The following is a 24,197-nucleotide window of genomic DNA, read 5'->3' as shown; positions in this document are numbered from 1 at the left end:
TAGCAAATGGGCAATGTATGGATTTCACGTCTCTTTTTTCTTTGTTGTCAGGCATTAGAGCTTATGAACAACTGGGCTTCCGAGCCTTCGGCACACCAGGCAAGATGGCTGCTGGCATTGCGATCACCCTGCAGAATATTGGAGGTGAGACTCTTGCAAACGTCACAATGTATTGCTTTGCGACCCATCAAGGGCACAGCACACATGTACACCTCTGCAGAGAGAGTGACTGGCCTTAGATAGCAGTGTCATTCATTCATTTACGCTCTAGGCCATCACTCTGTTATTTTTTATTTCTTCATTATCACAGTAACCGTTCCTCTGTTTCCTCAGTGTTGTAGACAGGCTGCAGTATATTTCAACACAAATAATTATTAATGTTGCAGTCCATCTGCTGATTATTATTACAAATATAAATGATTTAATTTCAAAATTGTTGAATATATCTATAGGCTATTCCAAGATTTCTGATAATCAGTTAATCACTGACGTAATGTAATAAATATAAAGTAATTAAATGTATCTCAATATCTGGCTTATTGTATAACATTCTTTTATAATATTTAAGATGTATAAGAGCTTTGTCATTTGAACCGTGATTTAATCTACAGTGATTGAAAAAGACCCTGAGCTGGTTGGCGTTTGGTGCATGTTTATAAAAACTAAATATAGAACTAATTCTCTTCTTTATTGTGACATTTATAACCAGAATCCCCTGGAGTGGACGAATACATCCTGGATTAGGTTGTTTACCGTATATGTGCGTGTGCGTGTCTGTGTGTGTGTATGCATCTCACAGCCATTCTCTCTCTCTCTCTCTCTCTCTCTCTCTCTCTCTCTCATAGCCATGTCCAGCTACTTGTACATAGTAAAGTATGAGTTTCCACTGGTTATCCAGGCTTTTCTCAAGGTGGATAATCCATCAGGGTGAGTACACGTTTGTGTGTGTTTAAAGTTGTGTTTTAGTTCCCAGAAAGCAACACAAATGCATCACCTTGTTTTTTCCACTGTTTATTGGCCACATCAAGACTTTCTATTACCATGTGACCTGTTTCAAGCATGTTAGGGTATCGGCTCACAGAAATACTTACTAGACAGAGAAATAAAACACGAGATATTTTTAATGTATGCAATTGTTTCTACTAGATAACAGTGACATTAAATGGAAACCAAATTAAGTCTGCTGTTTCAAATGTTTCTTTTGAGAAAAAGACTAATGTTGCACGAGTCTCATCTAAAGTTTCAGGAGAGGTCTTAAATAAGGTCTCAACAATGTCTCAAACTGTGGTTATGTGATTAAAAGTCTTCAAATGTTTTTGAATGAAGTCTCTTTTGCTCACCGTGGCTGCATTTATTTGATCAAAAAATACAGTAAAATCTGTAATATTGTGAAATAATTTAATATTGTACAATTCAAAAGATCTGTTTTCTATTTGAATGGATTTTAAAATGTAATTTATTCCTGTGATGGCAAAGCTGAATTTTCAGTAGCCATTACTCCAGCCTTCAGTGTCATATGTTATATGATTTCTAAAACATAATTTGACACTGAAGACTGGAGTAATGGCTGCTGAAAATTCAGCTTTGCAGTCACAGAAATAAATGACATTATAAAATATATTCAAATAAAACAGAAACTTTAAAAAAATATTAATTATTCCAAACTTTTGACTGGTCGTTTATATGAAACACAACTAAGATCTCCATGACAGCAATAAAAATGTCCTTTGGGGAGAAAAAAGGTAAGAGAAAGAGAGACAGAAAGCAGTGTGTGGGCATGTCTGCACTGAAAAGCCAAAGGGGAAAAAGGTTGTTTGATTAGTCAAGTCTGCAAAAGCATCTCTTTCAATGGCATATCTTTTTCTTTTTGTCACATACCAGCCTTTCATTGTGGGCAAGAGGGTTTTAACGTTAGCAACCACATCAGTTTGGCCCCTGGTAACGATTACTGCCAATTTGTGTATGTGTGTGAGCTGTGCAGTTTCTTTCTGATCAATAGGTCCCTGAAGATTTCTGAGTCACATAGCAAAATCCTCCTGCACAACTGTGTGAAAGTGTGTGTGTGTTAGAGTAGAACTATGATAGATGGACTAGATTTGATGAGAACAGGTTTGTATGCGTGTGAAGGTCAGATCTCTCCTAACTATAACACTCGGTTGCCCAGCCAAGGAAATGTGTGTGTATGTGTGTGTGACAGTCCGTGACGCAAGCCGACTGCAGATGCAATGACTGGAGCTCGGCTTGACAGAAGGCCTGTGCACACACTCTGGAGGACACCTCAAAAACTCCACAGAAACGACCTTTGGCTGCCTCATTTGAATTCCTCACCTCTCCAGGCGAGCGAGGAGGATCACGAAGCAGTAAACATTGACTATTCATTTCAGTTTTAGCAGACAGTGCCCATGAATCTAGATGTGTGACAGTTTGTGTAAATGAACACCAGTAGGAAAGTTTTCTAAAAGGACCTTATAGTCATTGTAGACATATTTAATTTGACACAAATATAAACAAGGGTGAAGGATAAACAGTCCGTTCAGTAAATTGTACTTATTTGTCTTCCTGGCTGACATGAATATACACATATGTAACAAACTTTGATTATATGCACAACCATTCAAAAGTTTGTGGTCGGTAAGATTTTTTAAACGTTTTTGAAAGAAGTCTCTTACGCTCATCGAGGCTGAATTGATTTGATCAAAAATACACTAAAAGCCTTAAAGGGGTCATATGATGCGATTTCAATTTTTCCTTTCTCTTTGGAGTGTTACAAGCTCTTGGTGCATAAAGAAGATCTGTAAAGTTGCAAAGACTAAAGTATCAAATCCAAAGAGATATTCTTTATAAAAGTTAAGAGTCAACCACGCTTACCTAAAACGGCTCGTTCTAACACACCCCCACATACCTACGTCACGATCTCGGAAGATTTGCCTTTCACCGTGGACGAAGCGGAGTCCAGCCCGGGGTCGTCACATGTGGTTGCCGCAAGCCCGCTGGATGCTCCTTCGTCGAATCCGCCGGCCGGGCCGTTCTCAAGGCCACCCGCCTCCGCTCACTCAAGCTTATGGTTTTGTGTTTACGCGGCGCGATGCAACGCAACGCGTAAAAAGGCAGTACAAGTCATTATAATCCGTAATTATGTCCCCACTGGATGCAACAAATGCCTCGTTTATATATATACATATACCGGTATATAGAAATATAAAGAATGTAAAATAAGGCAACATCTGTTTTTCCGTTACTTTTAACACATCAAAATTATTTAATTCATCTCAACTTCATTTTTGCAAGTTGTATGAGATGAAGTTGAAATGACTCATTTAGCAACTAAAGTTTAAATTTTTAAGTTGAAGTGCTGTGGACATTTTTTACAGTCTAAATATTTTTATTAGCGATTGGAACTCCTTTTAAACAGCAATTTGGTTTTGATATGCGAATGACGGCAATGCAAATAAAAGACAGAAAGCTGTTGTGTGTGTGAAAGTGGTTATTTTCTTCTTTTCCTGTCTTGCTATTTGGCAATACCACAATTTGTGCACTGTATTTTAAGTCACTTTGGTAAGGAAGTTGGTTAAAAGTGTGCATGTACAGTAAATGTGCCCATTTTGCACCCAGACATGTCCTCATCCAGACTAGACGTGAAGGGGTGGGTGGGGTGCAGAACTGTTGAGAGGAAGTGTGTTCAGGCAAGTGTTGGCATGCCTTTCAACGGCTGACTCACTCTACTGCCCATGTAAAAAACCTGTGGCAGAAAATGAACATCACATGCATACGGATCCTGAGCCAACCAGTAGAGAGTCAAGCACCATCTCCTCCAGTTTAGCTTGACCTCCCGAAATAACTTTGTTTTAGCGCTGCTGACCATGTACCTGGCATCTTTCACCTCAATGAGATCATACCTTATCTCCACTTAATAAAATCCACACTCCACTGAACATCTTTGGCTTGATGGAGTCGCTCCATTGTCTCAAATCAAGCTGAATTTCCGGGCAGGGTACGAGCCGTCCCTAATAAGTCTCTCAGTCTTTGTCGTTCAGAGCTTCTTTGAGAGATGCCATGTATTTGGTCTTAATGGGGGGCAGAATAACAAGATTAGCAGCTTTAGGACGAGTTAGAGAGGGAGAGGATTTCCTCTAAATTGGCCTGTGTTTGAGCACAAGGGTTTGGGTCTAAATAGCTGCTCAGTCACACATCCCAAAACATTTAAAAGGAAGGGCACTGATCACTCCCTCAAAATAATCACCACCTCCATGTCCTGGTGTTGTTTAGTAATGTGATTGATGCATTGCACTGTAAGCCATTTAAAGAACATACTGTAGTAAGCAGTCATTTATTATTATGAAAATGTAATGCATTAGTGTTAATTAATTAGAGAATCGCTGCTCCATATGCAAATGCACAAGGGAAATGTTAAATGGGTCAATATTTTTTAAAAGCAGTAAGCCACTTGAAACCATACAGTGGTTTCATTCCAATTAATGGGTGTTTATTGGCCTGAAACCCCTTAAGCATGGTAAAATCACTGTAACACACAACATTGATTGTTTTTATAAAACAGCAGCAAGAGCGATATGAAACAAATTTAAAACATAATGTTCAGTGAATAAATGCATGAGTATTAATAATCACAATAAACAGTTCTTCCATAATAAGATAGTAAAACAATGAAAAATGTAAAACACTGCATAGTTTTATGTAACAATGTAAGAATCAGTGTTATTTTTGTATTTTTATATGATATTATAGTATTTATTAATATTTTGAATTAGCTTTTATTTTAATATTTTTCAGTTTTAATTTAAAATTTTAGTTGAAGCTTTAGTAATTTTTTTGTGTTTATGTAATTTTTATTTGTTTTCTTCATTTTTCTATTTAGCTTTATTTTTATTTCAGTTTTAGGTTTAGTCATTTTAGTACTTAAACTTATTTTAGTTGTCAAGGAAGCATTTTTAATATTACGTTTTTAAGTTACATTTTTTTCACCTAATATTTATATTTTATTTCAATTAATTTTTTTAAATAGTTTAGTTTACAATAACAACACTGGTAAGAATAATATATGACCATCATTTTTATCTGACATAAACTTACAAATGGAAAGGCTCTGTGGCTCACACACCTTCTAATAGTGGAAAAATTACTTACATTTATTGTTGTAACATTCCATTGTCGTAGAAACCAAGATTACAATCCTTACTATTTTAAGGAAATTTTCATTCACAGAGTTATCAAGTGTGGATAAAAGGTTGTTTTGAACCATTTATAATTCTGTTTTGTGTTTGTCTTTCTTCTGTGATTTATTTGGCAGGGAGTGGTATTTAAATGGCAATTACCTGGTCGTCATTGTATCATGCAGTGTCATCTTGCCGCTGGCTTTAATGAAGCAGCTCGGTAAGTCATCTCAAACTTATGACTCTTATGTCTAATTGCACATACCCCTTGTTCTGCTCACAACTTCCTGTCTGCTCATCTGCATAATGTAAAATGGTAGTATTCATGTTTTATTGCATTGTGAGAGTATTGCCCAGATCAGACTGCTTACAGAGGTGTTGTGGGTAATTGTCACCTATTCATAACACTGTGTTTCAGGGTACCTGGGCTACACCAGCGGTTTCTCTCTCAGTTGTATGGTCTTCTTCCTTATTGCGGTATGTTTGTTGCTCTTGTTAAAGGAATAGTTCACCTGAAAATGAATTCTTCATCTGTATATCCTCATGTCCTCTCTCTATGACTTTTTCATGCACAGTCCATTGACAGGTGGTTTGAACTTCTTTTATTGTGTCTATCATTATGAAAAACTGCTCTAGACATTTTGCATTATATAACTGTGTGTTGCTCAGAAACAAGATTTAATTCTGCTGTGGCTTTGTTTCAAATAATTTTTTGCTGGTGGATCAAAAATTGACAAAGTAACTGTCAATGTTGTGTCTAAAATGTAACTTACTCTATTAATTGTTGTATAATAGTCTAAACAAAATCACTCACGATTGTGCAATATTGCTGAAATACATATTGTTTTGTGTTCCGCCAAAGACGTCATACAGATTTGAAACAACATGAGCAAGTAAATGATGACATGTCATTTTCGGGTGAATTATCCCTTTAAATATGTTTCATTCAGTTGCCACGTGCTGCTTAGTATTCCAGTCACGAAGCCGAATTCTGCTATTTTGAAATTTCTCTGTGAATACTGTGCTGAGAGTGTGAACATTAATATTTAATCTTGATACAGTTCCGATTAGCAGTTTCTAAATCTTATATTAGGCTGGGTGATTTAAGGATGTGCTCATGTTTTCCACCAGCAGGACCAGCGTGTGATGTTTTGTGAGAGTGTCTTGTATTTTTAGAGTGGGGTTGTGTTTGGTGCACCTCACTGACCTAGTTTTGGAGGGGAGCTTTAATCTTTGCACACGGCTCTCACTCTTTCTGTCCTCACGCTAGTGTGTGTATGTGTGGCGTTGGCTGGGCCACATCTGCAAGCTGGATTTATGAAACTGTCCAGTCTTTACATCATGGTCCTGTCTGAATACGATAACATTGCCTCTTTCTTCTTCTCTTGATTCACCATCCCTGCTGTGATTCAGATAAGCACCAAATGAAAAGACACAATGGAGACAGAGCCACCCCAACTTACTCTCTCTCATCTGACTGGTCATGTGACACTGATAAATGACATTATAAAGCAGTGATGTGTACCCTTTAGTATTAAAGGTCTCATATCATGAGAAACCATGCTTATATATATATATAAACTGTATAATGTATGAACATGATGTAATTCAGTAATTCATAACTCAAAAAGACCATCCTTTGAAACTAAGCAGTAAACACGAGTCACAACTCATCCTTGGATTTCTGACTTCAGAAGACTAAATAAATCAACAAATGACTACCTACATTTACAACAATGCCTATTTTAAGGTTTAAACCAGTAAAGTGTAAAATAATAGTCAGAAACATTAGACAAAATATTTTTTTTTTTACGTTTTAAGATGTGTGTTTTGTTGAATATCATATTTGATGCATCAGGCTTTTATGGCTCATATAGTATTATATCAGAGAATGTGGAGCTCAATTTGAGGAGAAAAAACAAATTACTAACATAAAATGCATATAAATATCAGTTGTATATCTCCCAATAATATGTCTTAGTAAGATGATATTTAAATGCTTAATTTTATGATCAAAGCTTCGTAGTTTTTTTATTGTGGTGCAAAACATATAATGCAATCTAATACAATGATAATTGAGAAATAAACGGATAAATGTCTGATGTATCATATTTGATACTCTCATTTTAACATGATTTTGAACATGATTTTTTAAAAATGATATAGATAATCAAATAAACCTAAGTTGCTTCAATCAAGTGTTTATCTTGAAATATTCCTAACATTAATCAAATATATTCTTAAGTTTACTTTATAAAAATATGTTTTTACAGCAACAAGACACACGTAACACAACCGAAATGTGATTTTTTTTTTTTTTTTTTTAGAATTATACTAAAAGGACTTCCAAAAAAAGTCAAAATTATCAGTTAGACATCAGAAGGCATGTACTGTAGTAAATTGAGTACAAGAAGTTTTGATGTTGATAATTTAAATTCCTTAGAAATTTGCCTATCAAATATGACATGATAATAGGCTTTATAGGATTAAAAAACCTGTCCCATTTAATTATGAGGGACAGAAAGCAAGTTTGAAATCGTCATGAAAAAAAAACATGGTGTCTAACTATAAGTGGAGCCTAAGGGGAAAAAATTATTAAACGATGACATGAATCTAATTGCAACCTATGCAAGACTTGTTAATTACTCCATCTCTTGTCTCCCTCCAGGTGATCTATAAGACGTTCCAGGTCAAATGTCCTTTTGATGACTATGCCCATAACAGGACAGTGTTGGGCTTTAACACGAGTGTGGCGGCTGACCCCGGAGGAGTGGAGATGACCCCTGAGGGTGACCCTGCCTGCACCCCCCGCCTCTTTAACCTCAACTCACAGGTATATCTTTGCGTAACTTAGAATATGAATATACTGAAATCACGCTGTGACATTCTTATGAGTCATGTGATATAAGACTTTAAGCCAAATGACACACACTGTAGTTCCCAATGAACCGTTGCATGACTCACATATATTTGGGCTTAATCCAAGCAGCCGTTTAGATATCAGTTCTCAAACTGCATGAAAATCTGGATTTTCAGCTTATGTTATGATAATATATTCGCATTTCTAAAGTTGTTAGGGGACCTTTGATGGGCTGTGGTTTTAAATATCATTGCAGAGTGGTCTGCTAAATTGGAAAAATATGAGAAAGACTGGTGTTTCCCGCTACCTCTCTTTTGCTCTCTTATTGTAGGAAACAAAAATCATAAACATGTCCTTGAAGTGACAGTTCACCCAAAACTAAATCATTTGTCATCATTTGGTCACCCTCATGTCATTCCAAACCCATATGACTTTTATCTGTGTTTGTCATGTCTTTTATTAAACTTTTATGTCCCGTAAGAAATTGAAGAGAAACATCTGAGACATAAATGAGACTACAGTTCAAAAGATGGGGTCTGTAAGATTAAAAAAAAAAATTATTCTATTCCGCAAGGATGCATTAAATTGATAAAAAGCTACACTAAAGAGTAAAGACATTTATAATGTTGAGATTTAAATTTGAACTTTCTATTCAACAAAGAATCCTGAAAAAAAAACACCATTTCCACAAAAATATTAAGCAGCACAATTGTTTTTATAATAATTTATAATAACAAGAAATGTTTCTTGAGCAGCAAATCAGCATTATAGAATGATTTCTGAAGGATCAAATCATGATCATGTGACACTGAAAATTCAGCTTTGCCATCACAAGAATAAATTACATTTTAATATATTTTAACATAGAAAACGGTTATTTCAAACCGTAATAATATTTCACATTACAATTTTTTTATTGTCCCCACATATGTCCTTTACTGTCAGACTGATAAATATGAAAGTCTGTAGTCAGGAGTGTTCAGCTCAGTCCGTCTCTATGTGCACAGGACCGGCATTTTAAATGAGCCCAGGCCTGAGCTCTGTCCAAGTCTGATTTAATCACAGCTACAATTAGCTCTCTGTAATGTGCTACAGTGTTTAATGGGCTTTAAAGTGTGGGGTTTGGGGTTTATGGTTGCCGCTGTTGTATCCATGGTGATGTTGACGTGGTCTGCTCTGTGTGTTTTTAGACGGCCTACACGGTTCCCATCCTGGCGTTCGCGTTCGTGTGCCACCCCGAGGTGCTGCCAATTTACACGGAGCTACGCAAGTAGGTGGCAAGTTCTTTCGCAGGACTAGAATCACAGATGAGTCATGTTGTGCATATGGATGCTATTACACTGGGCAAAGCTATTCATCTGCTTCACTGTCCAGATAGCTATGGTTTAACAAGTCTGTAATTAACATATTTGCTCACAGACATTCAAGAATATTATGGGTTTGATACAAGTTAATCCCAACCGACAGCACCTGTGGCATACTTTTTTCATAATTTTCATTTAAAAAAGCAAATCTGGATTACAGTGAGGCGCTTACAATGGAAGTAAATGGGGTTTAGCCACAGAACTTTAGCAATATGCATGTTAGCATGGTTTTAGTGTAACAAAAATACTTTCTAACTTTTATAACAAAGAGTGAAAAATTTAAGGGGGTCTGAATACTTTCCGTACCCACTGTATATATATATATAATAAATTCAAATATTCAAATAAAAAATCAAATATTTTGATCAAATAAATGCAGACCTGGTGAGCATAAGAGACTTCTTTTAAAAACATTTAAAGTCTTATTGACTCCAAACTTTTGAACGGTAGTGTATTTCAAATTTTACAACTTTGTTTCCATGATAATGCCTAACACCCTAAAACGACAAAATTATGTGCTCAACTTCTCTACAAGGTAACCTCAATTTGTGCTTTTTTTTTTTTTACAAGAAAACAAGCGACAAGTTGGAATAGGGTTTTTTGTGGTAATCAACATTACGCCACAAAACCCATATTATTTCTAAGTACATACAAAAATTGTTCAACATTCTATTATGAATAGACTTTAAAATGGCGAAACGGGCAATTAATATAAATATTTCTGCCTTATGACCATATCAGAGATTTTTATATGAGATTTGATGAACTTTATGAACTGACATTTTAGGTTTGAGTGTGCATTAGTCTTTAACTACTTTTTGTCTTATCCTTATGTTCTCCAATTTCAGCCCCACAAAAACAAAGATGCAACACATTTCCAACATCTCCATTGGAGTCATGTACATCATGTACCTCCTGGCTGCTCTGTTCGGATATCTGACCTTCATTGGTGAGGCCTGTTACTATATTTGCATTCTTTCTTCATGCATATAGTGACGATTTTCTCAGTAAAGATAGAAAATGAGTACCACGATGACAGCAAGAAGTGACAATCAAAAATATTAGTCGGATTGTAGTGGCATTTGTAAAATTGGGGACATATTAAGGTGTGGTCACACTTACCATTGCCATAAATACTAAGTATCTTAAATGTATGTGTGCATAATCCAAAAATTTAAAATTGCTGCAAATAGAACATACAAAAATATGTCCTGTGTGAACGTTCTCTAAGAATACCAATCAAAATGCAGATATTGTGCCAACAGAGAGGCGTTACGTCTCCAACTGTTTCCAAGTCTCCAAACGTTTCATGCTTCATTTTGATCAGGCTGTGGTCTATCTTTTAGGCCAAAGATAACATTCAGAGTCTTATTTTGGACTTGCTTGGATGACTAATACAGAATAAATCAAACATCTAGGACCAGGGATGAAGAGCAAGGCAGGAGTGTATGTAACAGAGCATAAAGCAGCAGGGAATGGTAGTTGCCACAATTACTGATGGTCATTTGGTCATCCAGGACAGCTTCCTGCCTTTTTACACATCAGGAGGAGACAGCAGTGTGACTAAGCTGAGATGGAGAGAGTGGAGGAGGTTTTGTTGAGGAGAAAAAGGAGGTGAGACCTGTCAGGATGGATGTGCTTAGTGGTCATTCAAGTTGAGATGTCAGAGGGATCAGTGAGATCAGTGTGACTGCAGCAGTAAAGAAGCAGACAAGAGTGTATTTTCTTATTTTAGGTACAAGATTTTAAAATTCACCCTCATGTTTTCAGAGCTTTTGAAGTGTAGGAGCAGATTGAGACCTGCTTAGCTGTCAGCATGTGTTTGCTGATGTCACAGATCTAATCATCTGTTTCAACAAATCAGTGTTGGATTCAAGGTCATGTTGAAGTAGTATTAGCACTCCATCTAGTGGCCATTTTGCATTAATAAAAACACATTTCCACTGTGAGCAGAAAAGTGGTTCTCAAACTGTGGTCAATTAAAATCAGTTGCTCAGTGAGTTGATTTACATACACTACCATTCAAAGGTTTGGAGTCTTTATTATTTTTTTTTTAAATGTTTTTGCAAGAAGTCTCTTATGCTGACCAAGGCAGCATTTATTTAAGCAAAAATACAGTAAAAATGATACAATTTACAATAACCATTTATTATTTGAATATATTTTAAAATGTCATTTATTCCTATGATGGCAAAGCTGAATTTTCAGCATCATTACTCCAGTCTTCAGTGTCACATGATCCTTCAGAAATCATTCTAATATGCTGATTTGCTGCTCAAGAAACATTTCTTATTATTATCAATGTTAAAAACAGTTGTGCTGCTTAATATTTAATTAATATATTTAATATTTTTGATGTATATCAATATTTCATATATTTGAAACTGTAATACTTTTTTTTTTCAGAATTCTTTGATGAACACAAAAGATTAAAAGAATAGCATTTATTTGAAACATAATTTTTGCAGCAGTTCAGTTTAATCAGACCAATTTAATGTGTCCTTGCTGAATGTAGTATTATATATGCAGTATAAATCTCTATCAAAAAAAATCTTACTGACCCCAAATCTTTTGAAAATTAACAAAAGTATATAAAATAGGTATAAATGACAGAAAGTCCCTACATTGAATGGTTCAGCTGATTAATCAACAAATAATAATGAATTAACTTGTGATCAAATGTTTCTGTTGTCTCAGTTCAGTAATTGATTCAATTCAATCCAAATTCTCAGCTAGCGAATACTCATTTAGGGTTAATACCTAAAAATACTGTAGCAGTCTATTTAATTTCAACAAATTAAACAATTGATTAAGTGAGAGTATTTTGTGGTTTCCCCCAGATTTGGGTTGTTAGGGTTGTTTTTTTGTAGAAATGGTCCACCACCTAAAAATGTTTGAGAACTACTGACCCGAAGAATTCAAAATGCTAAATGATTTTTATTATTAAGAATTATTTTTATTGAATAAACATTTTTTTAATTATACATTTAGAATGAAATGTAACTTAATATTACATTCAAATGATTGTATATGTGTGTAGATAAGGTGGAAGCTGAGCTGTTGCACACCTACAGTCGAATAGACCCGTACGACACACTCATCCTGTGCGTTCGTCTGGCTGTGCTGACTGCTGTCACACTCACTGTGCCCATCGTGACACACACACACACACAGACAGACAGACAGACAGACACACAGACACACACACACACTCTATGTTAAACCTTTACAATTTTAAATAAACTACATCTTATCAGGTTACGACTTCGTTAGAGGAGTCAGGATTGGATGACAGGCAGCATTTCAGTATCCGATTTCAATGCTTTTGATGCCTTTTCTCAGGTAAGGAGAGCAATTCAGCAGTTGTTCTTCCCAAATAAAACCTTCTGGTGGCCACGTCACATTGCCATAGCTGTCACCCTCCTCACCATCATCAACTTACTGGTCATCTTCGCCCCGAACATCCTGGGAATCTTCGGAATCATCGGTGGGTTTGGTGCTCTCGGCTCTTGAATGATGTTATTCTGGTCTCTTTGTAGCACTCGTTGGATTCTTTCTCTCTTTCTTTCTTTTGAAGTTTCATTTGTGTGAAAAGAGTGCGAGAGCTGTGTGCAGTGTCCTTAAGTGTCACCATGACAACCTCAAGGACCTCACCGTTGCTTTTATCTCCACATGCATTAAAGTCTTAAACTATAATACTGTACGCACAGTCCCAGCTGTGCATAAATCCATTGCCAACAGCATTATTAATCACCATTGGAATGTGTATATAATTATCAGCAAAGTCCCATTATGCTTTTCCTTTTATTACATTAGAGTTTCTCCTGGTCTCACACTTAACTCGATAACACTAATTGTTTCTCCACTTCTCGTGAGTTTTACCTACCTCAGAGAAGAATGGACACTATTGTTCTCTTGGCCCAACCACCATGAGAAATCTCTCAATAACTATGGCTTATGTTACTTGAAAAACTTTAGCTCAAGATATTCTGACACAGTTAAGACTTAGTCCTGAGGCATAATGTTAGTGAAGTATGAAGGTTTAGGTTTACAGTAAGTAAGTGTGTACATGTGTTTATTTTTCTGTAGGTGCCACGTCCGCGCCGTGCCTCATCTTTATATTTCCGGCTGTGTTTTACATCCGCATTGTTCCCAAGGAAGAGGAACCTATGCGCTCAGCGCCGAAAATCCTTGTAAGTACTTGGACATACTGTATTCGATTCCTCCCCATTCATCCACAGTGGGATCTAGTTTCTTAACTCTTGTAGGAATGTAGATGCTTTGAAAACTTTCATACTATCAGATTGAGATCCTCTCAAAACTAATCATGCTAAGAGCTTCGTAAATCCCTTGGGTAAATCCTTGGTGTGACCCAAAACTATTGTAAACTAGTAAACTCATTCCCCTTAAGTTACAGCAAACAGCAGGAATCCGGAACGTATAATTGTAGTATTTCTGAATCTCATGAAAACTGCCAAGACATGTCCAGGTTATAATTAACCCTAAAATCCAAAGGAAAAAAAAGTATTTTGTGTATATTGAAAATTAAAGCCTTTTTTAGAGCCATTAAGTTGTTGTTGTTTTTTCATTGTGGGAATATTTTCATGACATTTAAGCATATTTTCTCCCTTGCTTCACATTGTAATGTATTTTTTTGTTTTTAATTAAAATGTTATTAAAAAATTGAATTTTAAAAGTAGAATTATAAGTATATAAATATCAATATTTAATTTATGCTCCTTTAAAAAAAAGATTGTCATGCACAAAACTCTTAATGTTCTGAAAATTGGCTTCATTTTGTTTGCACATTTTATTTGATTTCATTTTGACCCAGACATTTCTTCACAATGTGCACGCAATCTTATTTTTTAGATGACATATTCCATTAATGCAAAATGTGATTAATTGATGCAAAATGTGCTTAATTTAAAAATCATGCACATGAAAATGGCACAATGCAGAAACAAATCTTAATGTTCTAAAAACTGGCTTCATTTAGTTTGCAAATTTTATTGTATTTTATTTTGACCCAGATATTTCACAATATGCACCCAGTCATATTTTTTAGATTACACAATCCATTAATCATTTGGCAACGTTGTTTATAATCCTGCCTCTCTCCTTCTTTTATAGGCTGCTTGCTTTGCCATTTTAGGAGTCCTATTTATGGTAATGAGCCTCGGCTTCATCATCATTGATTGGACATCAGGGACCAGCAAAGGAAGCAGTGGTCATTAGGCCTCACCCTCTAATGGTTTATGCTTTTTAATATTACTTTCGGGTCAGTAGTTGGGGAGGATGCATAATCTCTCAGTGATCAGTCACAAGAGTAGTACCAGATTCCTAGCTTTAATTGCATTCAATCAATGCATTATTTAGCCGTGTGACCTGCATGTGCTGTAAATGGGGTTTTGACCCATCTCAGGCCAGCATTAATAAATCCATTTAAAGGCCATCCACTTCCAAAAAGGAGTGGAAATAGTTTGTTTTAAAGCAGGGAGAAGACAACCAGAAAAGATAATCAGAACTAGAAAATGAAAGCCCATGATAGTTAGTTTGTGCCATAGTAACAGCACATGCAGTATGCAAGGGTTTACAAACAAAAGGGATTATGCATTCTAACCGAACAGACTCATCAGCTTGCCCAACCTCCCATTCAGTCCTTCATATGACCTTTGACCTCTGCCCTTCGGCCACATTCACAAGAGATTAGAAATCACAGTAAGTGCTCAGTTCTTATGGGAGGATTGGTGGTTATTAAAGTGTTTATTTCATCATATCTCATCTTAGATATAGCAATACTCTGTGCAATAGCTGTGAGATATCTGACACTGGAGGCCGTTGAGAGGAGACACACAACCTCGTCCAGAATCCAGACTTGATTTGGCTATTGGTCTATTGTTGGTCTATTACACAATTTCAAATTTATGCAAATTGTACGTATAGATGTACATGTCACATTTTTATATGGATTTATAATGTTTATCCTTTCTACAATATTTAGAGATAAATATATTAGTAGTTTTATGATGCTGTGTGTACATTAATGAGGGAAAAAAATTAACTTAAATGATTTTAGCAAATGGCTGCAATATAACAAAGAGTGAAAAATTTAAGGGGGTCTGAATACTTTCCGTACCCACTGTATATATAAAAAGAGTATTCCGATTCATCTGGTATTCACAAGGTTATCCATCACATCCCTTTACAGTATTTGTGACTATTCAGCTAAGATGTCGTCTTTAAAAGATTTAGATTTAAAAAGACAGAATTATTCAAGATGAAAGGCACATTTGAAATATTCTTCTTTTTTTAGGAATACTACTGTTGCGATGGGAAAGCACAGACTGGAAAGCACAGTTAATCATAGGGTCAGGTTGTAATGATCCCATGAGTCCTGCTGACAGACTTTGAAACACTCTCTGGATTTATATGCAGAGAAAACCAAAAACACAGATTCACAGGGTCTTCTCCTTAACTGGAGAAACAAATGTGGTGCATTGATGCACATAAATGTTTTAGTTACAGGGCAAAATGGCATACATGTGGTAACCTTGCCCGGTGGAAGCTGATCGGTTTTTGCCTCTAGATAGGCTTTAAAAAAGAGGCTATTAACCCAAGTAGACAGATGATTTTGGAGATCGGTTCCCGCACAGGATCATTCGGCGATTACTGAATCCTTAAACTATAACACTTTCAGTTGAAGCACAACCTCCACTCAATCTCCTGACCTAGTGACCCAGTTATGACTTATGACATAATCATAGATGAATATATTTTGTAGACAGATATATGAACAAAACCTATGTACTACTAACTGTAAATTGTTCAAAGAAAAGAGTAATGTGTGGACGTCTAACATGGTACATGAATATTTTAAACTTTGTAATTGAAACTCATCATCCTAAAAACAAACAAACAAAAAAATCAAGCACTTACTGGCCCATAATGATCTTAGTGGTAACACTGTGGTGTTTTAGTGTGTGTATGTGTGTGTTCTCTCCTCTTCTCGCTTATGAAGAAAGGATACTTCAGTCAGTGAACGTACTGTAATGGACTATAAGATGTCTAAATGAGATGTGCATTTAAATTGTGGTACTATTGTATTCATTTTTGTCTGTTTAATTAATGTTTAATGGATAGACCAGCCACACACATAACAAAATCATCATATCTGTGAACCAGTATTAGCATAATTACATATCTCAATATCTTCTTTCAGTATTTTAAATGTCCCTGGTGATGCATCAACGGCCTGTCAGACCGCAAAGGCACTGTAATATATTCTAAATTACAATCTGTACTTCCTTGTTTTGTTGTTGTTGTTTTTTAAAGCCTTGTTTATCATGGTCGGATGCTTCATTTCCCTCTTTGTGGTGTTTTGGGAATATATTGAGAAATGAATGATTAAATATGTCCGTATGATTGCTGAAGTGTACCATTGAAATAACCCATTGAGATCATTGGTAATTTTTTTGGTAAAGAAGCGTTTAGTTGTGTGTTCTGGTGACGATGATGAGATGTTATACGTGTAATGCCTCACACACCACTCTGGTTTCTTAAGCACAAAAGTGTTCCATCGTTTTAGCAGTGTGTGTTAATGTGTGTTCACATGCCTGAGAACTAAATGTGCCAGTTGCTAATGAATTGCCAGTATCCGTCATTAAGTATACCAATGGCTCTAAATGATTCTTGATTGCTCAAAGTCTGAACATGTCTTTGAAACTAGAAGTGTGAATCTCATGCAATGTATTTTTGATCAAATATAAATGCAGTCTTGGTAAGCATAAAAGACTTCTTTCAAAAACATTAAAAAATCTTACCGGCCCCAGTTATATATTACATTATATTACATACAGTATATATCATATATTTCTGTTATTTGATTTTGGAGTGATATTTTATGAGATTCACTGAGAGCGACTGTAATTTTGATTTGATAATGTTTGAGAGTATTTTGAAGGAGAAATGACTCCTGTTTGATGTATCCACTGCATAAAATAATGATTTTATGATGAAGGTAGTTTACGTTAACCAGTAAGATCTAATTAACTTACTATCGTATATAGCACAAAGTATGAATCTTTAGTATCAATGATGAATCATGGATAAATAGTGTTCCCTTTATAAAAAAGTACAGTCTGATTGCTGCAACTCGAGCATTACCAGTGGTGCACCAGAACAACAAGATCCCCCATAATGCTGTGCTTCCATCCCCAGGCTTTCTCATGCACAGCTTTGTAGCTTCTGAGCGGACGTCTGGGCTGACAGCAGCACTTTTTAAGCACCTGCAGATCATACCGTTATATGATCTCCAGATCTGCAAGGTATCACAAAGCAGCAGAAGGGGCAAGAATTGAATTGTCTTTTTTTTTTAGCAGCTGTGTACTTGTGTCCAGTCGGCGTGATGTTTCCCTTGTGATGTAATGAAAGTGTCATCTGTTTGTAACAGTTTATATGAATTCATTACTTACACGGCAGCATTTATATATAATGTACATAAATGTAAACCCTTTATATTATAAGCACATCTATAGTTTGTATATTGTAAATAGTCAGATGATGTCAAGTCTGATGATTAAAACGTAATCATTTTTAAGAAGTTTGTCTTTATTTTCTTTATTCTCAGTACTGAGTACATTGCTGGCAGTAAATGTACTGTAAACAATGTTCAAATAAAAAAAGAATAAATAAAATTCATTCATTCTTGATTCCGTCTACTGTACAGCTTTTACTGTAGAGTTTTTATATGTCTCTGTGGCTCACTGATGTAAAGGGGAATTAAACGCTGTTTACGTGCCATTTAGCAGATCTCTCCAAAGCAATACTATACTACACTAATTGTAGGTTGAGATGAAGTGTCTTTTTCAAGGGTGCAGTGGTCTGAAAGCAGTTCCTGGGGTCAAACCTGCAGATCTTTTCTTCCACCATCAGCAACTGTCTCTTTTCCATCCTGCTGATGGTCCACCTAAGTCTAAAGCTGTTTATGTCAAAACAGAATCTTGCCTAGAAACAGCAGTTTCCTGAAAACGTTCACATGATTTGTGTTTCCTCTTCTCCTGCTCTTCTCAAAATGGGCAGAGCATTTTGTTAATAATCGATTTAAACGCATCCAATCTGACAGACATGCTGAATTCCAAAAAAAAAAAACTCAAGTTTAATATACATCACCTCAATGCACTCTTAAAAATAAAGGTTCATTATTGGTATGAAAAACCTTTCAAATCCATGGAACCTTTCTCATTTCTTCACACTGAGAAAAAAATGGATCTTTTAAGCACAGTTCACTGAAAGGTACTTTGGGGAACCAAAAATGTTTCTTTGTCATTGCTGCAATTGCTCCAATTTATCTAATTTTGTTTCTCTGTTTACTTGGATGTGTAATCTGGTAATCCATAAAGACACCAGGAAGATTTCATTTGGTAGTAATTTTACCGCAACAATTTATGCAGTTAGACTTTTATACTTTTTCTTTTAAGTTCTGTTTATCCATCTTATTTTTAACGTAAGAACTGTCCATTTGTAACTTGAATGTGCAAGACTTCCTGTCATTAGCTTCCAATTATTTTTGTAGCGTTACAAAACAGCTCGTTGTGCTGTTTGATATTACAGACATGCTATTTCTTATATTATTTTACACATTGGTTTGTAGCGCAAATAGTTTTACCGTTTACTACACTATTTTTAAATAAAATCTTAAGTAAAGTGTAAATAAATATAATTTCTGACACACGGGGGCGCATGAAACACAGAGACAGGTCTAGCTCTCTGTCGTAATGCTGTTTGCTCTAGTCTATCCAAACGCTGGAAACGCATTAAATATGGAAAAATCATTGCGAGCACTTTAAACAAGGTTTCTTCTCCTGCTTGAGCACAACTCATACAGAAGAGCACAAATCATACAGAAGAGCAGAACACATGCCAAAATCAGTGCGTCAATATTGACACAAGTCTCAACAAAAGACATTTCTAACAGAGGCCCTAAAGAATGTCATTTGTCATCATTGAACGGCAAACAAGAGAAAGTCAGCTGTAATACACACACACAGGCCAATTTTGTCTAAAGAAACCTCCAAAAAATAGTTATTCTTATAAATAGATACAACTAAATACATGAATAAATACCACATTTAAAAGTAAACGTTTAAATGAATTCATACAGTTAAAGGGATAGTTCACCCAAAAATGAAAATTCTGTCATTAATTACTCACCCTCATGTCGTTCCAAACCCGTAAGACCAGTGTGGCGCAGCTGACACAGAACAACATACACTGTTTACGTCCAGCGGATACTCTCCAAAATGGCGCTAGGGTGACGCGGAGGAGACAAATTGTTTAATAAAGTTTTTTTTTTTTTTCTTTTGCGCACAAAAATTATTCTCGTAGCTTCGTAATATTACGGTTGAACCCCTGATGTCACATGGATTATTTTACTGATCTCCTTGCTACGTTTCTGGACGTTGATCGCGGTAGTACCCTTGCTGTCTATGGGAGGGTCAGAGAGCTGTCAGAATGCATCAAAATATCTATGAACGGCGGTCTTAGGGGTTTGGAACGACATGAGGGTGAGTAATTAATGACAGAATTTTCATTTTTGGGTGAACTAACACTTTAAATTAAAATACCAGACCGCCTTTAATATAATTTTTTGTATTGTTCTGTAAACAATTAGCAGTTGTTATTCAAGTTAATCTGAATGTATATTTGATATTTTCTTTAAACTGTAATACTGCGGGAAAACTACATTTCCCATGAGCACCCGCGGTGGGCGTATCAGAGAGAGGCTGGTTGGCAATACGCGAGGAGCCCAACAGTTCCAAACTGTCTTCTGCTGTGTGGCAGAGAGCAACTTCTCAGCAGACTGGGGTGTGGCGGCTTTGAAAACGCTGAAAGAAATCAGAGACCGCTCAGCGTTAGCTGCCTAACGGCGCATATTATTCGAAACACTCGGCGATCAGTGGACTGACTAACCGGGGATTTTGGCATTTTCTGATTCATACAGTTTCTCGTCGCCGATTGTCTCATCGTTCGGTTTGTTTTTTTACTCAATATCTGAGCACGAGAGGTTGATACCGATTTTTTTATTTTTTTTTTGGAAACTTTTTGGCTTTGTGGATATAAGTTTTTTCATTCCCTGTCCGCGTGATGTAAAAACTCCAGCGTCTGGCTGCTTGGCTTCTCTTGGGAGCCTCAAACGTCAACAGATTCCAGGTGGTGTTCTAATCTCAGTATCTCAAATATATATATTCATAGTTTTCCCCAATCCCGAAACGTCTTTTGAAATATTTTTTTAGGACGTACAAAACATCAGTTTTGGATCTAACTTACTAGTCTCTTAAGGACATTTCCCTTCCTTGGACTTGCGACAGTCATTTTTTTTCAAAGCCTAAAGAGGAAGTTAGTCACGGAAGACAATAAAAAAAAACTCCAGTCGCTTTAAAAGGTTAATACCTTTTAATTTTTTTCTCCTAAATCTATACTCATAAATCCGTCGCCCTGAAGCGCGCATTCGGAACCATGGGCTGCACCGTGAGCCAGGAAGATAAAGCCGCGGCCGAGCGATCTAAAATGATTGACAGGAATCTGCGCGAGGACGGCGAGAAAGCCGCCAAAGAAGTGAAACTACTGCTATTGGGTGAGTGACAAATCCCAGATAACGGTCAGCGACTCGCTGCTGCTGTAAATATCACGTTTAGAAGCACTCTGTCACACCGATAAGTCTCTGTTTGATTCAAGAACTCCTTTTAAACGTGTTTGAGACATAAAGGGAGATGTTCTTGTGTAGTTCGAGGGCAAGTTTCTAGGTAACGTATGTGTCTCAGGTTTCCTCCTCAGGTGTGGCCTGCGAGAAACTGTCATCCGATTTGAAGAAAAGAAAAAAAAAAAACTCAACTATGATAAAGCAAGTGTTTACTTGTTTGGTAGTTTAAGTGGCACATTCTTCTCTAATTCTTGTTTTTCAGTTATGTTTTTTTACTCCAATTATGACCTGAGGCCTGTGCAGAATTGGTTGAGATGAGCTTGTCATTTGAGAAGATTAGTTACCCAAGATGCTCAGTGTGTGTGTGTGAAATATGATGACATTAATTTTTGGCACTCAACAGGTTAGTATTGCTTCAGAAGGTAGGCCTAACTCTGCCAGTTAAAAGTCTGGACTCTTTCTGAAATTGACTATTTTCCAAATGTTAGAGTAATAGTAAAGGCATCAAAACTTAATGCCGCAAAATGGAAGAATAAAAATTATATAGCAAGCTAAAAATGTAAAAAGATAATAATAAAAAATAGTAATATTTAAAGTAGCTACACTTATTCAAATTACATTTACATTTGTGCATTTGACAGACGCTTTTATCCAAAGAGACTTACATTGCGTTACATTTTTTATTAGTTCTCCCTTTTCCTGGGAATCATGATCTTGTCGTTGCTAGCGCCATGCTCTAATGTTGGAGCTACAATTCCCTTTCGACCAATTCATGAGGTGCATCCTGGGTTGCTTTATAAAACTGAAGGATGTATGCTGGGCACATACATTTTATTTCCTCAACATTTGGTCCAAACATCCATTTTAAGGGTGCGATTTTGATCAATAGCTGTATAAGATCCTGAGAAACAAATTGACTGTGGTGTGCCCAAACTTTTGCCTGGTAGTGTGTGTGAAACTTTCCCAATCACAGAGATATAGAAGTACGTAGATGTGGAAACTGGTTATTTCAGTGTGACTTTAAGGGGAGAGGTTGAGGTAATGTTTTGACAGTGCCTGTGATCACTCTCAACATCTCTTGTTGTGCAGCATGGCTGGCCACACACACTCACACTCAGCATGCACTTTGGCCTGGTCCGAACTGTGTTTTAACAGAAATGCAGGAATTCTGTGAGGGGAATGTTTTCGGAAGGCTTAGAGTCCAAACAGAAGCCTGGAACATCCACCCTGAGCCAAAGAAACTGTTGAGAGTAAATTTTTGGCAGGGGTTGTGTATTGTACTGCTTTGAGTGTTTGTTAAGGACTCTTGCTGAGAAATGAAATACTTTGTGTGGAGCTTTTTATGGGGAGTTCTAAAGCCTTTTGAATTTTACTTTATGAAGTCAGAAAATTGCTTTGGCGTGCCACTGAGTTGACTTTTAAAAACATATGTGAGGGAGACAACGTCGTGCCCAGAAGTTTCAAGTCATTTTGTTTGGTTAACCCTCTTTCACATACATCAAACACAACCTGTTAGTTATCTTTCGTAATGGTGTTTGTGGCAGGTCAATATGAAATGTTTAACAGCCATGAATATTTTGCCATTTGTATAAATAATTTAGTGTATTTTTGTTTCGCTGACAATGAAATTACTTTGTTTTTCCTTTCATATGTATGAGAAACACTTGCAGAATCATATAGCCTTGAAGATGATCCATTTTACATGCTAGTCACAAACTGGTTCTTTCAATTCAACTTTTAATTTGAGTATTAAATTTGGACCAAAATTAAGCTTTCTAATGAGTCAGTTGTCCTGTCAGTCTGCAAGACACCTACTCGGTCAAGTAACAGTGCAAAATCCTAATAATGTTTCTCATGTCAGTTACTACATTTAATTCTAGGTCTCAGTGGGCTGTGCTCTAATAGCAGACATGGAGAGTAAACACTAGGTTAGGGATATGAGTCACTGTCTGAGGAGGTTTAAATGACGCACATCTATGCAAGTAACTCATTACTTTTAAAGGGTCATGAAACCCCAGACTACTTTTTCTGACATTTTAGCAGAGGTGTTTGTGTTGCATATTATAGAAGACAATGTTAGCATCCGATAATTTTAACTGTTTGAGAAAACTGGTTAATTTTAAGCTTTTTTGCGCTATTTTCATCTTCCGGGTTTAAAATCTACATTGTGTTGACGTCACAATTTGTGACGCGGCAATGGACTATAGTACATCTGACGCGTCGGTGTCTATTAAATTATTCATGAGACTGCATGTTCTTATCCTATGAGAAGACGCTTCACTTTCACTACAGCATGTGTTGATTTGCTATGACAGACGCTTCAGACTAGGGATGGGTACTGAGAACCGGTATTTTTTTGGACCTGTACGTAATTGGGTTGATACCGGAATACCGATAAGCTTCAGGACAAACGATACTGTTATCGATACTTGCATTGTTTTATCTCCGTATACTTCAAAGTTAACGACGAATTAGAAGCTGCTGCTGGTCATTTTTCTTCACTGCATGATGTGGCCGACGTTTGCTCGACGTGCGTGTGATATCCATGCGCATGTGCGGTAGGGCTGTGCGAGTAATCAAAATCGTCATAAAATCGCGATTTGAGCGTGCGCGATTTCTAAATCGTTTTATAGCACGATTTTCCGCGCCCCCGACCTCCCGCAGTATGCTATCCGAACCAATCAGAATGCAGCGCGCCTAAATGGGGCACGAGAGAACAGACCAGGCGGTCATACAAACGTAACGCCAGGTTCACACTCCGTCTGTGGTGCGTATTTTTTCCGCGCCCATGTTAACGGATCAGAGCATTCACACTGCACGCGATTGCGGTCTGGCAGTGCATTCCAGGAGCGGTGCGTCTGCAGCAGTCATGCTGCGATCGTTTCGGACTGGAAACGCGTCCTGTGCGAAAGCAAAATGCCCCTCCCCAGAAGCAAAATTCAGTCATGTTATTTTACAGCTCTGTGACACAAGCCATCAAAAGGCTTATATAAACGCAGCAGAATAAGCCTAAAAGCTTATCAGAGGTGCAACAGCGCGTTCATATTTTGATGCAGAGTGCAAATGGCTGTGCATTTATTTGTGTTTTTAACTCGATGGGACTG

At 36.6% G+C, this 24,197-nt stretch overlaps 1 protein-coding gene and 1 pseudogene across 2 annotated transcripts in view; both read left to right on the top strand.

Moving 5' to 3' along the window:
• The window catches only part of LOC107718202 (sodium-coupled neutral amino acid transporter 3-like), a 49,186-nt gene extending 33,770 nt beyond the window's left edge, over window positions 1–15,416 (top strand). The window contains exons 7-17 of one of the 2 annotated variants that reach the window (XM_016525181.1): window positions 52–144; window positions 846–927; window positions 5,306–5,388; window positions 5,587–5,645; window positions 7,837–8,001; window positions 9,219–9,298; window positions 10,241–10,341; window positions 12,433–12,545; window positions 12,735–12,879; window positions 13,482–13,585; window positions 14,526–15,416. In XM_016525181.1, the coding sequence (XP_016380667.1) occupies window positions 52–144; window positions 846–927; window positions 5,306–5,388; window positions 5,587–5,645; window positions 7,837–8,001; window positions 9,219–9,298; window positions 10,241–10,341; window positions 12,433–12,545; window positions 12,735–12,879; window positions 13,482–13,585; window positions 14,526–14,630 (1,130 nt within the window). In that variant the 3' untranslated portion in view covers window positions 14,631–15,416. Of the gene's footprint in view, window positions 1–51; window positions 145–845; window positions 928–5,305; window positions 5,389–5,586; window positions 5,646–7,836; window positions 8,002–9,218; window positions 9,299–10,240; window positions 10,342–12,432; window positions 12,549–12,724; window positions 12,880–13,481; window positions 13,586–14,525 lie in introns of those variants that run through there. The other variant, XM_016525180.1, reaches the window with a different exon arrangement.
• Window positions 15,417–20,183: 4,767 nt separating this feature from the next.
• The window catches only part of LOC107718201 (guanine nucleotide-binding protein G(i) subunit alpha-2-like), an 83,491-nt pseudogene continuing 79,477 nt past the window's right edge, over window positions 20,184–24,197 (top strand).

The sequence above is a fragment of the Sinocyclocheilus rhinocerous genome, unplaced genomic scaffold (assembly GCF_001515625.1).
Source record: "Sinocyclocheilus rhinocerous isolate Xijiao unplaced genomic scaffold, SAMN03320098_v1.1 scaffold1111, whole genome shotgun sequence".
NCBI classification, from domain to species: domain Eukaryota; kingdom Metazoa; phylum Chordata; class Actinopteri; order Cypriniformes; family Cyprinidae; genus Sinocyclocheilus; species Sinocyclocheilus rhinocerous.
Note: the sequence above shows the minus strand (reverse complement) of the source record. Positions and strands in the feature narration are given on the sequence as shown.